This window comes from Nicotiana tabacum, chromosome 12 (assembly GCF_000715075.1).
Source record: "Nicotiana tabacum cultivar K326 chromosome 12, ASM71507v2, whole genome shotgun sequence".
In the NCBI taxonomy this organism is placed as follows: Eukaryota; Viridiplantae; Streptophyta; class Magnoliopsida; order Solanales; family Solanaceae; genus Nicotiana; species Nicotiana tabacum.
The window spans coordinates 45,509,985-45,524,020 of record NC_134091.1 but is presented as its reverse complement, the minus strand read 5'-3'; the positions used below and the strand labels follow the sequence as shown (position 1 = coordinate 45,524,020).

At 34.9% G+C, this 14,036-nt stretch overlaps 1 protein-coding gene across 2 annotated transcripts; it reads left to right on the top strand.

Moving 5' to 3' along the window:
* The first annotated feature begins 8,677 nt into the window (after positions 1-8,677).
* Positions 8,678-13,441, top strand: LOC107820166 (thioredoxin-like fold domain-containing protein MRL7L, chloroplastic). 2 transcript variants are annotated; one of them, XM_075226435.1, is made up of 7 exons: positions 8,728-8,909; positions 10,224-10,339; positions 10,703-10,897; positions 11,015-11,556; positions 12,403-12,484; positions 12,556-12,667; positions 12,768-13,441. In XM_075226435.1, exons 2-7 carry the CDS (start codon positions 10,322-10,324, stop codon positions 12,881-12,883), a joined length of 1,065 nt encoding a protein of 354 aa, XP_075082536.1. In that variant the 5' UTR covers positions 8,728-8,909; positions 10,224-10,321; the 3' UTR covers positions 12,884-13,441. The 2 variants fall into 2 exon arrangements, with proteins under 2 accessions (XP_016501880.2, XP_075082536.1); XM_016646394.2 differs by lacking the exon at positions 10,224-10,339 and having other exon boundaries at positions 8,678-8,909.
* Positions 13,442-14,036: the final 595 nt, after the last annotated feature.

Genomic DNA, 14,036 nt, shown 5'->3' with positions numbered 1-14,036 from the left:
GACCGGAGAACTTCTACGTCGACCTCGAGGACTCGAACTCAACCTTGAAGCTGCTATTTTTGTGCGAAAAGAGAGTGTTCTGGGCCTGTTTTGGGAAGTTTTAGGGGGCGAAAAGAGGGCTGGTTTGACAGCAGTTTTGTTAAAGATCTTCGTTGTTGTTTTGGTGTTGTTATTTTTATTTTAAGAAAGAGAGATGAGAGCTTGGTCTTGGGGGAAAATGAGGGGGGTTTAAGGGGTTATGCGACTGGTTCCCAAAATGGGGGAGGGTTGTGTGATTTAATGGCTGAAAATAGGGTATGGGGTTTGTGAGTGGGGGACAAGGGAAAGTGGAGAGGGGACAAAGTGTGGGGGGACAAGCATGGGGGACAAGAGAAAGTAGAGTGGGGATAAAGTATAGGGGACAAAGAGTGGGGACACACGTGGGAAGATGGGAGCGGGAAATATTCAAGCACAGTAAAAAATTAGGTGCTCACAATTACCAATAAGTATATTGTATTGATACTAAAGTGAAAAACCAACCACCAATACAAATTGTTGTAGATTTATTTAGTAGCGAGCACAATAGAGCCGACAAACAGAATACTACAGAGGGAGAGATTGCAATAGCTCCACCAGACTCCAACAGTTACTCAGAAAAAGACAACTCAAAAATACATAGTGAAGATGTAATTGAGGAAAGTGATGAATGGATGTCAGATGATAGAGGGAGAAGTAGGCAAAGAAAAAAAGGAAGAAAATCCAGAGAAAAATGTACACCTTCTCACAGAGGGAAGGAACAAAAACTAGCTAATCAAGCACTAGTTTTCCATGATTAGTGCAATATTCTGGAATATTAGGGGTGTGAGGTCTAAAAAAGCCATACACAGATTGAAAAATCTCATCAACAAAAATAATAATGACTTTGTTGCTATTTTTGAACCCTTCATTAGTAGTAACAAGATAGAAGGCTATAAAAGGTTTTTGGGTTTTCAATATTGCTTGGCTAATGTCAATGGCCAAATTTGATATTTTTGGAATGGTCAAGCAGTGGTGGTTAACAATGAAGAACAACAAATTACTCTGAGTAGTAATCAATATGGTAATAATGAAGAGATTCATGTTACTGCAATTTATGCTAAGCGTACTTTCACAGGGAGAAAAGACCTCTGGACAAGTATAGAAGATATAAGTTGTGGTATTCATGGTCCATGGTGTATTGGAGGTGACTTCAACGTTATTATGGATCCAGAATAGAAGATTGGAGGGATACCTCATAGACCTCACAAAAGCTTTTTGCTTTGATTTTATTACTACAATGGAATCTTGTGGTCTCACTGATATAGGTTATGTAGGGGCTAAATATACTTGGTGCAATAATAGGAGACCAAGGAAGAGAATATGGAAAAGGCTAGACAGAATTCTTGTTAATGACCAATGGTCACAGAAATTTCAGCACAGCTATATAAGACACTTAGTGAGGACAGGTTCTGATCATAGGCCTTTACTCATGAAGTGTCGTAGTGAGCAACAAAAAGTGATCAAATATTTTAGATTCCTAAATTTCTAGACACAACAATCAGATTTTTTTGATTGTGGTACAGAGCTCTTGGAGTATGCAGGTTAGTGGTAATGCTGCAATGTGGAGATTGAAGAGTAAGTTGCAAACATTGAGCAGGAAACTTGGTCAGTGGTCTAGAAAAAGCATTGGAGACATATATGAACAATTCAATAGTTGGGAATCTAAGGTACAACAACTGGAAGAGCTAGGTCTCCAACAAAATATAGAAAATAGCAGAGAAGAGCTGAATAAAGCTCATGCAGAATATGTGAAATGGATGGGATTACAGGAAACTTTGTTCAAACAAAAATCTCAGGTGAAGTGATTTCAGGAAGTGGACTATAACAGTATATATTTTCACAGTATTCTAAGAGATAAAAGAAGAAGATTGCGCTTGCACAGAATCAAGAACCACAGAAATAGGTGGGTTCAGGGAGACGATAGGATTAATAAAGCTGTTGTGTGAAACTTTGAAAAACTTTTCAATCTTCAGGCCACTATTATGGATCATTCACTTCTGTATTGCATTCCTAGAATTATTTTCTGTAGAAGATAATGAGCTATTAACATCTATTCCTAGTATCATTGAAGTTAGAGAAGCAATTTTTAAGCTTAACGCTAACAGTGCTGCCGGCCCTGATGGTTTTAATGGGGTATTTTTTCAAAAATATTGGGAGAACATCAAGGAGGATATAATGGACTTTGTTCACGAGTTCTTCAATGGCAATAATTTAACCAAGTTTTATTCTCATACATGTTTGGTACTTATACCCAAAGTAGAATCTCCTTCAAACTTTTCAGAATTAAGGCCTATCAGTCTAACAAATTTTACGATTAAGATCATTTCAAAGATCTTGGCTGAAAGGTTAAACCATATTTTGTCTAAGTTGATATCTGACAATCAAAGTGACTTTGTGAGGGGTAGATTAATTACTGAAAATATGATGTTAGCTCAAAAAATTATTCAGGGAATCAGCAAAGAGAACAGAGGAGGCAATATCATCATTAAACTTGACATGGAAAAAGCTTATGATAGAATGTCTTGGTCTTTTATATCTTCAGTTCTCAGAAAATTTGGTTTCGATGATGTATGGGTTAATATCATATGGAGATTAATATCTGATGTCTGGTACTCTATTATTATTAATGGCATTATAGGGGGTTTCTTTACTTCATCTCAGGAACTCAAGCAAGGAGACCCTTTGTCACCATCCTTATTTATTATTGCTGCTGAAGTATTATCTAGGCCACTAAATGGACTACACTCAAATCCTGAATTCACTCCATTTTACATGAATAAGAGAGGACCTCAAGTTAATCACCTGGCATATACTGATGATATTGTAATTTTTAGCAGTGGGCACAACAAGTCAGTGAGATTAGTCATGCAACAGATCACCAGGTATGAGAAAGCATCTGGGAAAAAGGTCAACAAATGCAAAAGTTTCTTTCTCACTGACCCTAAAGCAAGAGCACACAAAATAAACAGAATGAGAGAAGTCACGGGTTTCATGGAGAAGAACTTTCCCTTTAATTATCTTGGTTGCTCACTATATGTGGGAAGGAAGAAACTCTCACATTTTGATAACATGGTTACCAAAATAACTAAAAGACTGAATGGATGGCAAGGAAGGATGCTTACTTGTGGGGGAAGAATGGTCCTCATTAAGAGTGTTCTGCAATCTCTCCCTATTTACACTCTATTTGCTACGAGTCCTCCTAAAGATACACTCAAATTGATAAAAAAAAAATTGTAAAGTTTTTTTAGGAAACTTCAGGGGATAAATTAAATTACCGTTGGAGTGCATGGAAGAACTTATGCCTCCCAAAATATGAAGGTAGTGTTGGCATAAGATCGATGGAGGATATCAGCAATGCTCTTGCAATGAAAAGATGGTGGAGGTTCAGAACTCATAATTTATTATGGGCTTATTTTATGAGAGCTAAGTACTGCATCAGAGCACACTCTGTAGCTAAAAAATGGTCATCTGAGGATTCGCATACTTGGAAACATATGACACTGATGAGAGATGAAGTGGAGAAGAACCTGATATGGAAAATTAATAAGGGTAACAGTAGCTTCTGGTAGGATAACTGGACAGAAAAAGGTGCACTTGCAAAGTTATTTCCTACCATGGAAATGAGCAAGAAAATTACAGTGAAGGAAATCATTATGAATAATCGATGAAATTTAGATAATCTGAAAAATATACTCAAAGATCAAGCTATACAACTTATCACAGATATTGATACCGGAGATCAAAATAAAGAGGACTATGCCATATGGAATGCATCTGCAGATGGTCAGTACTCCAACAAGAATGTCTGGTAACTTATTAGGAGCAGGAAGCAGAAACATGAAGCTTTAAACAATTTGTGGCATAATTATATTCCTTTCAAACTTTCTTTCTTGGCCTGGAGACTGTATCTTGGCAAGCTACCTTTTGATGAAGTTCTAGCTAAGTTTGGGACACCATATTGTTTCTGGATGTAAATGTTATAATAATCCAGTTGTGGACTCTATGCAACATACTTTTATAGAAGGCGAGGCTGCTACATACTTGTGGAAGTTTTTTGGAGCTCCATTGGGCATTAGACATGATAGATGGCCTGCTAGAAGAATTTTCAAAAATTTGTGGGATGTAAAGCCAAGCAACAATGTGCATAAACTCATCCTCTATATTGTACAAATAGCAATATGTTGGGAAATATGGAAGAATTGGTGCTCATGTAGATATGATGAACAGAAAAAGTTCTTTATCAAAAAGATGGAGCATCAGATTAGTTGGACTATTCAAGCAGTTATATCAATGGCATTCCCCAGTTGTGCAGTTACTTGGCCTTGGACATCCTTCTGTGAAAAGATAGAAACATGGAGACCTATAGCTACTTGAAAGCAAGTCATATGGGAGAAACCACCTACTAGTAGAGTAAAAATAAATACTGATGGGAGCTTTAGAAAAGAATCGGGAAAAGCAGGCCTTGGAGGCATTGTAAGAGATGACAAAGGTGACTTGATTATGGCCTTCTCTTTAACTATTAGAGGTAGGCCTAACAATTGTATAGAGGCCATGGCTGCCAAGGTAGGTTTACAATGGTGCTTGCAATAGGGGTATAATGACCTCTATCTAGAGATAGACTCTCAGATAGTGGCCAATATTCTCATAGCTAAGAAGACCAACAACCTGAAGGTACAAAGGATTGTTGAAGATATGACACAGATGATGAATCAAACAGAGGTCAACATAGCTCATTGCTACAGGAAAGCCAATCAATTGGCAGATATGCTAGCTAAAAATGCAGTTGCAACTGGTAATAACTCCTATTATTACAATTATCAATATCTCCGAGGAAATGTTAAAGGGCCTTTTCAATTAGGTAAGTGGCAGCTGCCTAGTTTTAGAATTAGGTATGACAAAGCGAATTTCTTTATTAGTTGAAACTTTTGATTGACGATCATGAGAGGTAAGGTTATAGTAGTTATCCTCTCATGAAAGATGTATAAGAGGTAAGGTCCATGCCCTCCTCCATTGTATGTAAACTATTTTTTTCAATCTATAGACATGGTAGGGGTCTTGCCAAACCCCCCAATACCACAGGTGATAATAGCTTGGGTGATTGGCTTAATTAAAAAAAAAAGTATATTGTATGTATGGTGTTGTATTAATTTATATGTGAAGTATATTATACACTATTGTGAAAACTCATCAATAGAGTCGAACACAAAAATAATATAAACTGAAACTAACTAGGAACTACAATATATAAGCAAAGGAAAGTAGGATTCATAATTCATTCAATGAGAAATAAAGGTAAGGAAATACAAATACTATTATATTTTACGTCGTCATACATATGATGATGAGATCATAAAAGATCAAAACACCTTAATTATCCTCCACTTGGAATTGATATACAATCACATATTTATTCAGAACTAAGATAGTCTCACTTCTATTTATTCTCTTACAAGTAAACACAAAGCTTAGAAGGAGCAGATAATTTAAACTCATCAATATTTTAAAATTACATGCGGCATCTTGTGTTGAAGCGGTGATTATTGTTCCTCTATATGTAGATTTTAGAAAGTTGCCATCAACAACAACGATTGGCTTGCAATACTCCCACCCTTTGATCGATGCATAAATAGCTACAAATAAATACAAGAATGATCCATCATCAGTTTTCTCTAATCTATATACGGACCCAGGATTTGTATGCATCAACATGTAAAGGTAGTTAGGAAGCTCTCCATATGATTTGCTTGGGTTCCCTCGCACCATTTCAAGCGCCTTTTCCTTCGATCTCCAAGCTTTTATATAATTCACGTCGAAACCATGAATTTTTTTTCATGTCACGCCTTATATTTGCTGGAGTATACACAGTCTTCGGATCAACATATTTGTCTTGTATAAGATATCCTATGAAATCTGATGTAGCATGACGTTGTGTATACATTCGTTCTTCGACCCAACAGTTGTGAACATTATTGAACTTCCTCACTTTGAATATCTTAGTTTTGTTCAATCTGGAAGATACAAAATTCCAAGTACACATGTCGTCTACGCATACGAGACAATACCTGTTGAAAGAAAAATATGATATATTGAATATGAAAATACTATATTTTATACCTATAAGCAATATAATATATACAACTTAACATGTAATACTTTTCTACTACTTCTATCTAAATAATACACGCATACATATTTTCAATATACTATATACATGTTTTAACATTCCAGTGTTGCAAGGAACAAATTTATATAACAATACTAAATATACCTTTTTGTACAGGAACTCTGAACTCTGAACTGAAAATTCTCACGGATTGCGCAGTGTTTCATAACACTTATAAGGGTTTCTTTGTCGGGTCTCGAATTATACTATGTTGAGCTTCATCTATGCCGTCGAAGTTTTGCCCATTACATATCACCCCTATTGCTCCATTTTCTAGCAAATATGGTATATTTAAATCATTTACATGATGTGATGATATCGCAGAATTATTTGCTTTCACATATTCTCTGTCGACTGCATTGTCCTTGAATGTTATGCATAACGGATACGAAGTGATTTCTGTCTTTTTCATCTTTAAATCTATATACAATTGTACATTCATATCATTTGATATGGAAATTGGTGGATACCCTTCCTGAACAATGTACTTAATTTCAATCAACTTTGTACAAGTCTCACCTTTGATCTGCTTCGATATTGTCGTGACCAACTCTTCAAAATTGCAGCTCGAATTGATCAAAATCCCTTCAGCATCAAATTTAACATATCTGCGATTGTCTTGCCAAACTCCATTGTATTGAATCAGAATTGATACATTCATCATTATTTCTTAGAGTACAATATCCTACCTTAAGTATACAAAGATGGAGATTCAGGAAGAGACGATGCAAGAATCGACAATTTTCATACCAACTACGACTATTACCTATTTTTAGGGAATATGGAGCGTTTGTTATGAGGTAGTGTTGTAGTGGTAACCTAATATGTTTATATTGATAATTAATAATTAACAAATTAGAGAATATTTAGGGCCTAAATATACCCTTCAGATTACCATACCCCAGGAAAAATTTCATACGTTACTTAAAGGATTTGATGACATTCCCCTTAAATAGGGATAGTTACCATATTTTTAGAGTATATTTATAACATATATGTTGTACAATTTGTAATTCAAAACCAAGTTGTATATTATGGAATATTTTACAAATCCTTAAGTAACTATGAAAATTTTCCAAGTTTATGCGTCTAACAAAAGTGTGGATAAAACGTTTCTGTTTTCAATTCGTTTCATTTTAGTTTACAAAATAAGAGGTAAAAAATGACATATCGTTAAATTCATTTTACTTTTGCGAAGATTCCATTATGTAAATCTTCTCCGAGATTTTAACTTATTTGATATAGTAACTACTTTTGTGATCGATATCATACCGATTCCATTTATGTGATACAGCTGATTTCGGAGAGTTAAAGGAATTTTTTTATTACAATTTTTTCGTATGTCTTTTAAATATTTTATATTCTTATTATGGTAATTTAAAATATTTTTTATATAGTTTTTAAATAGGGATATTTTACATATAGCCGATCATATTAATTGTTTTATATTTTATTTAAAATTCACACCAAAAACTAAATATTTAACACTCGTACTCCGAATTGTATCACATAAAGTCAGAAGGAGGGAGTATTTTATATATTGTGGGAGTAAATATACTTTGAATTGAAAAATGTACCTGAGTTAACTTGTAAAAGTTTAATACTCCCTTTGTTTTAATTTGCTTGAATCTTTTCGGAGCATGAGGTCACATTGACTGGTTTTTTGTATAAATTGGGACATGGATCCTTTAGTTTTTTGAAATAAATTATATATTTAGAAATTACATAAAAAATACTATAAGATATAATAATTAATAATTTTAAATATTTAAAAACTATTTGTAAAAGATATGGTCAATAAAAATCTTATTTGGTTCTTCAAATAGTAAAAGGTTCATTCTTTTGTAGGGAGAGAGGGAGTAAGATGATACTCTTTTATCAATTCAGCAAGAGGTTTGGACTACAAGTATGATATAAATTGAAATTTTGAGGTCTTTCTAACAAATAGTGGACAGCTAAATCGGAATTAAATAAGCATGAAAGTTTATATAAGACAAAGTTTAGAGGTTCCAAATGCAAAATAGTAAAGCATTATCCAAAACTTTAAACAGCTGAGGATCCATGAGACTGAAGATTTAATTTTTGGGTTTTCTTTTCCTCTCTTTAATCAAGCCATCCGAATATATTGAAAAACCCAACCAAAAAAAAAAAAAAAAATCAATGTTTGGACAATTTTTAAGAAGGAAAAAATTGTTTTTAAGTAAGTGTAAAAAGGCTTTGTGGCAAATACAATTTACACGACATTGAAGTTACTAAGGGCCGTTTGGCCAAAAAAAATTCCTTTTTTTTGAAATTTCTTTTCCTTTTTTTCGAAATTCCTTTCCGAATTCCGTCATAAAAATTTTAATTTTTCACTTAAAGTTAAATTTTATAATTTTTCGAAATTTAAAAAACTTCAAAAAGCTATTTTTAAAATTTTTTACTTTAAAGCACTCAAAAAAAAAAATTCGAAACTTCACCATCCAAACGCCCACTAAAAAATAAGCAAAAACTCGATATTCAGATTTTAGAGAAATTTCCACTCCCTTATCACTAAACTCTCTTCAAAAGCCATAAAATCTGCAGTTTCATCCACGGGGTTTCACTCCATTATAGTACCTTTTAACTACCATTTCCCTCTTTCTTGAATCCTTTCATTATCGAAGCTGTGTATCGTACCAGCTCAAGAAACACTAATTATTCTAACCAAGTAAGAATTCTTCAACTTGTCCCTCCCCTTAAGCTGAGTTTTCTGTAATTTCCTTCTGGGTTCTCCGTTTGAAATTGGGGGGGTTAAGTCTCAATCGTTTCTTTTTTTCCAGAATCTTCCTGTTTGAAGTATGGTTTGGATGCTATGAATAAAGCAATTTGTGCTTTTAAATTTGTTGTATACTCCAAGTTTAACTGCTGTGCTTGTTTTGCTTGTTGTTTTCTACATTTGAATTAGGATTAAACCTAGGTCTTTTTTTTTTTTTTCTTTCAGTCACAAACTTCACTAATATGATGTTTGTTATTTTATTTTTATTTTTGAAAAGTTGCCCCACTTGAATTTGTGGTAGTGCATGATGTTCAATTTGAATCTTGTATGAATATGGAGTGACCATTGAGAATAACAAACAACATACTTAAAACCCGAGTATCGAGATAAGTATGTAAAGTTTTGTCTATGACTTAGGGGTCTTTTCTCCAAGTGGTAACTGTAATTGGTGGCCTAAAACTGGAAATGGATGAGAGAGCTATATTCTACTATTTGTTTATTTGGTAACAGTTTGTCGTAAATTAGTGGATTTCCTTAGACATTGAGGGTTCAGGAGCAGGGGTTCTAACTGCTATGCACTTCTCGTTAAGGCTGAATATTCAAATGCATTGTAATCAGGGATTTATCCCTCCTCAGACTACAGTAACTTATGAGCACTTGGTTGATCATCAAGTACGCTAGTTGATTATCAAGTACACCCAACTTGCGAAATGTTATATAATAGGTGTAGTGCGCTAATTACTCATGTGGATAGAGTTTACGACCAATACCAGGTTCCACTTAGCAAATGCTAGGTCTAAGAGATATGTGAGACTGAGCGATACATCAGCGCTCTAGTGCGCTAAATTGCCTGGAACATATACATGCTACAAGGACCTGCAACATGAAAACGAGTTGACTTATACAGTTGTACATAGGGAACACATGAGTCATGACTTGATGACAGAAAACTAAGTAGGGAATATGGTCTTTTGCTATGTTGAGAGGAAAACACTTTCTTATTATGATATTGTGGTTTTGGATTACTCTGTGCTGTAAATGCTGTTCTTACAGCTGGTTTTTCCTTTCTCTTCTAAGATGAATCTAGGTTATGAGTTATTTCTTCAGTTGTACCAATTTTTGATGCCGTACTTTTCTTTCCTGGGTCTTTGATGATCGTAAAGATGTTATTTGCTTTCTCAATCGCAATTTCTGGTGAAAATGAAGTTCACCGTTTCTCATATATGACACTACACCTTTTTCCCTTTGGTCTTGTGGTGATTGTAGAGGTCCTTTTTGCATTCTCAATTGCGCTGGTTGAGGAAATCAAGTTCACCATTCCTCTTCTACTAATAGCTGAGGAATGACAAAGAAATACAGAGTAAATGCATAATCCATCTAAGGTTCAATTCATGAACTATGTTTTTTTTTGCATTTGACCTTAAACCCATTTGTTGTAGGTCCAGCATAGGATACTGGATAATAAAACACTATAAAATAAGTCGGGAAAATGAATAATAGAAGAGTCCCTGTGTTTCAATAAAACCATTATAAAGGCCAGTGGTGACCTAAGCGAAGCCCCTTCTATGCGTGGAGTCCGGGAAAGGGCCGGATCACGCTGGGTCTGATATACGCAGCCTTAACCATTATGAACTTGAAATATAGCAAATGGGATAATTGCATGCCATAACTATGTTTTCTCTCCCTTATTGCACGGAATTTCTTTATGGTAAGTTACAATTTTTTTATTTTTTTTAATTTTCTAGTCAATGGAATTACAAAACAGTCTAAGGCTGCAGCTTTTGGCCCCACATTTAGAGGAGAAATGCCTGAGAAGCTTCCCTTCAGTGTTTGGAATTATTCCTCAAAGGAGAAACAAACTGAGAAGTTCTATTGTATCTTCATTGAATTTGAATTATTGTGGCCAGTCAGCACCAAGATTTTGGACGTCCCAATTGCTGGTATGCTCTTCTCTCCACTTCCTTTCTTATTTGTTTGGACTACATCATTGCCGTTAATCTCTATTACATGTTCATATTCTTCAAGATCCCTGCTTTGACAATGAACTGTAAAATCAGGTTCATGGTCTCAGACAAAAGGGATTAAAAGCTTCGAAGCTAGAAGAGTTGCTAAAATTTGGTAATGGAGAGGAAGATTCAGGAGATGAATCTGAATCTGATTCTGAATCTGATGGAGGTCATAAGAGGGATGATTACTTTCATATGGATGAGGATGAAAGGCGGGAATGGCGGAGGAAGATAAGGGATGTCATTAAAATGTCTCCTGATGTTGAGGAAGAGGTCGATCTTGTTGAGAAAAGAAAAAAGATGCAAAAGCTTTTGGCTGATTACCCTCTTGTTGTTGAAGAGGAAGACCCTGATTGGCCAGAAGATGCGGATGGGCGGGGTTTTAACTTGGATCAATTCTTTAACAAGATCACTATCAAGAACGTTAAGAAAGATAATGATGATGATGAGAATTATGACAGTGACAATGAAGTGGTATGGCAAGATGATGATTATATTCGTCCAATTAAGGACTTAACCACTGCAGAATGGGAGGAGTCTGTGTTTAAGGACATCAGTCCTCTTATTATACTTGTTCATAATCGTTACAAAAGGTGATCTCGCAGCCCCTCTGCATTTCTCATTAAAGATGTAGCCTTTGAAATTATATATGAAATGCAGTGCCTGACAGTGAAGAGTCTACTTGCTTCTCTGATGGTCTAGGGTTATCTGTTGTCTGTACTTATCTATCTTGCTTCTATTAGATAATCAAATTCGTTTACTACATGGTAGCTTGCGTATGCACATCCACTCTCTAGATTTCCTTACTCTTCGCAGTACTAATACAAACACTTTGAAGTCTCTCCCACTTATTCACAGTTAGGACCGAAAAATCAGACGTGTAGTAAACTAAATTAATTGGTGAGTCCTGTTTAAATTAGAGTGCTAAATAAAAAAAGGTGAGTTCTGTCATTCTTGTCAGTCCATATCAGCTTAGAGGAGAATGACACCGAATTCACTAATTTTTTCCTTTCGCTTTTATGTCTTTTCATAAATATCAATTCTTTTATGTGAAGATGACCTGGTAAACTTTTACTAAAAAGGGTTTTTACTCAAAAATATTGGAAGACTTGGCATTCTAGAGATAACGTTTCTAGAAGAGATCAGCATAATTTATTTCACAAATAACCCTAACTTTATTTGTATATTTTTCATGATGGCAATCTCTTCCCTAAATATTCCTCTCTGCTGTTCTTTGAGATCATGTTCATTGACGAAAAACCATGCATTCTCCTTTCTTTGAAGGGATTTCTTATCATAAAATTGGTTACTGGCTGAGCCTTAAAAAACAAAGGCCTAAAGTAAGTTTTTCAAAGTGCAAAGTCTCTCTCAATAACTTACTTTAGGTCTAAAGTAAGTTTTTCAAATACTATCTTATGAAAGCTGTGTGTTACACACAGGCCAAAGGAAAATGAAATGGTTCGGAATGAATTGGAGAAGGCTGTCCACATCATCTGGAACTGCAGACTACCATCTCCAAGGGTAAGTTGAATCATTTAACTTTTATGCAATTATATTCCAAACACACTATTGATAGTTTTTTTTTTCTCTAGTGTGTAGCAATTGATGCTGTTGTTGAAGTTGACTTGGTGTCTGCTTTACAAGTCTCTATTTTTCCCGAGCTCATCTTTACTAAAGCAGGGAAAATCATGCACCGCGAGAAAGGTTAAAGTCTATCTAATGGAATATTTCTTTTGACATTTGTTGCTTGATCTCAAATCCTCATTTTATCTCTAATCTTCTTTTTCTTTTAATTCTTGAGTAGGGAACCGAACAGCAGACGAGTTGTCCAAAATGATGGCATTCTTCTATTATGGAGCTGCCAAGCCACCTTGTCTCAGTAGCATCAGCAATGCTGAAGAGCCAATCCCTATAATCTAAGCAAGTGATTATCAGTGTTAGACGAGTCTCCAGGTCTATTAAAACAACGTTTAATAGCTAAACCTCGGAAATTTTGGTTCTAAAATTGTCACGAGTGTAATACAAGATCCTACATGGGCGGGGATGAGGTTTGTCTGTACAACTCAGTCACTAAGATGGGCCACAATGTTCTTACTGAGCTCTTGCTGGTGTTCTTTTCATGATTTTAGTAGGTCCATTGCTGGTTCCTCGGGTGCATATCGTTGGTGCAGTGGCCCTATTCAGTTTCAAATTTGCAAAATAGCTTCAAAGTGAAAATAGTAGATACTGAAAGATGCCAGGCTATTGTTTGCGCAAGTATGATAGCTATATGGCATGCCATTTATGTACATTTCTTCCAACTTTTTTAGTACCCAAGTTGCTAGGAAGCAGAAGGTTTTTCTTCCAAAATCGTTTTAGACTGGGTTTATTGTCCCGTTGTAATAATGGGGCTTCTTGTCCTTGCTAGACAAGTGACAAGTGACAACTATTTTTTCATGGGATCTTGTTCATGTATATTCATCACCGTTTTCACAAAAATGATTTTTTACTCAAATCGAAATAAATTAAAACCAAGATCAAATGGTTTGAAATCCTATCAGATTAATTTCGTAAAATATCATAACCAGAACGTATCCATTATGTGCTATGAGTGGCTTAAGAGGTTATATGGATTTTTTTACTGCTACAACTTGAATTTTAGAAGTCATGGTCAAACTCTCTACTGATTTAGAAAATTGAATCGTGTTTCGCTCATACATATTTCTCGCCTTTTACTTTATTTTTACTCTTTTCTTGTTCCCAACTCCCAAGCAAGCATTCAAATCTCAAATTCTTAAAACATCATTCTCACATGACCACTTTTAATACACATTATATTACGCTGGAATTAATTACTCCAACACGCCATCCAAACGACCACTTTTAATACAGATTAATCTGGAGAATATGAACATATAACAAGTCAAATATAAACTTATAATGCGAGAGTAAAGCTTCAAGTTTAACTAAAATTAATGCTATAATGAAGGGATTGCAAAATAACAAAACAAATTCCAGTGCCAGTCATATAAATTAGACCACTCGTATATTACAAACTATTGAGGCCTGAAAACTGTGACCGACGATTTCTGGC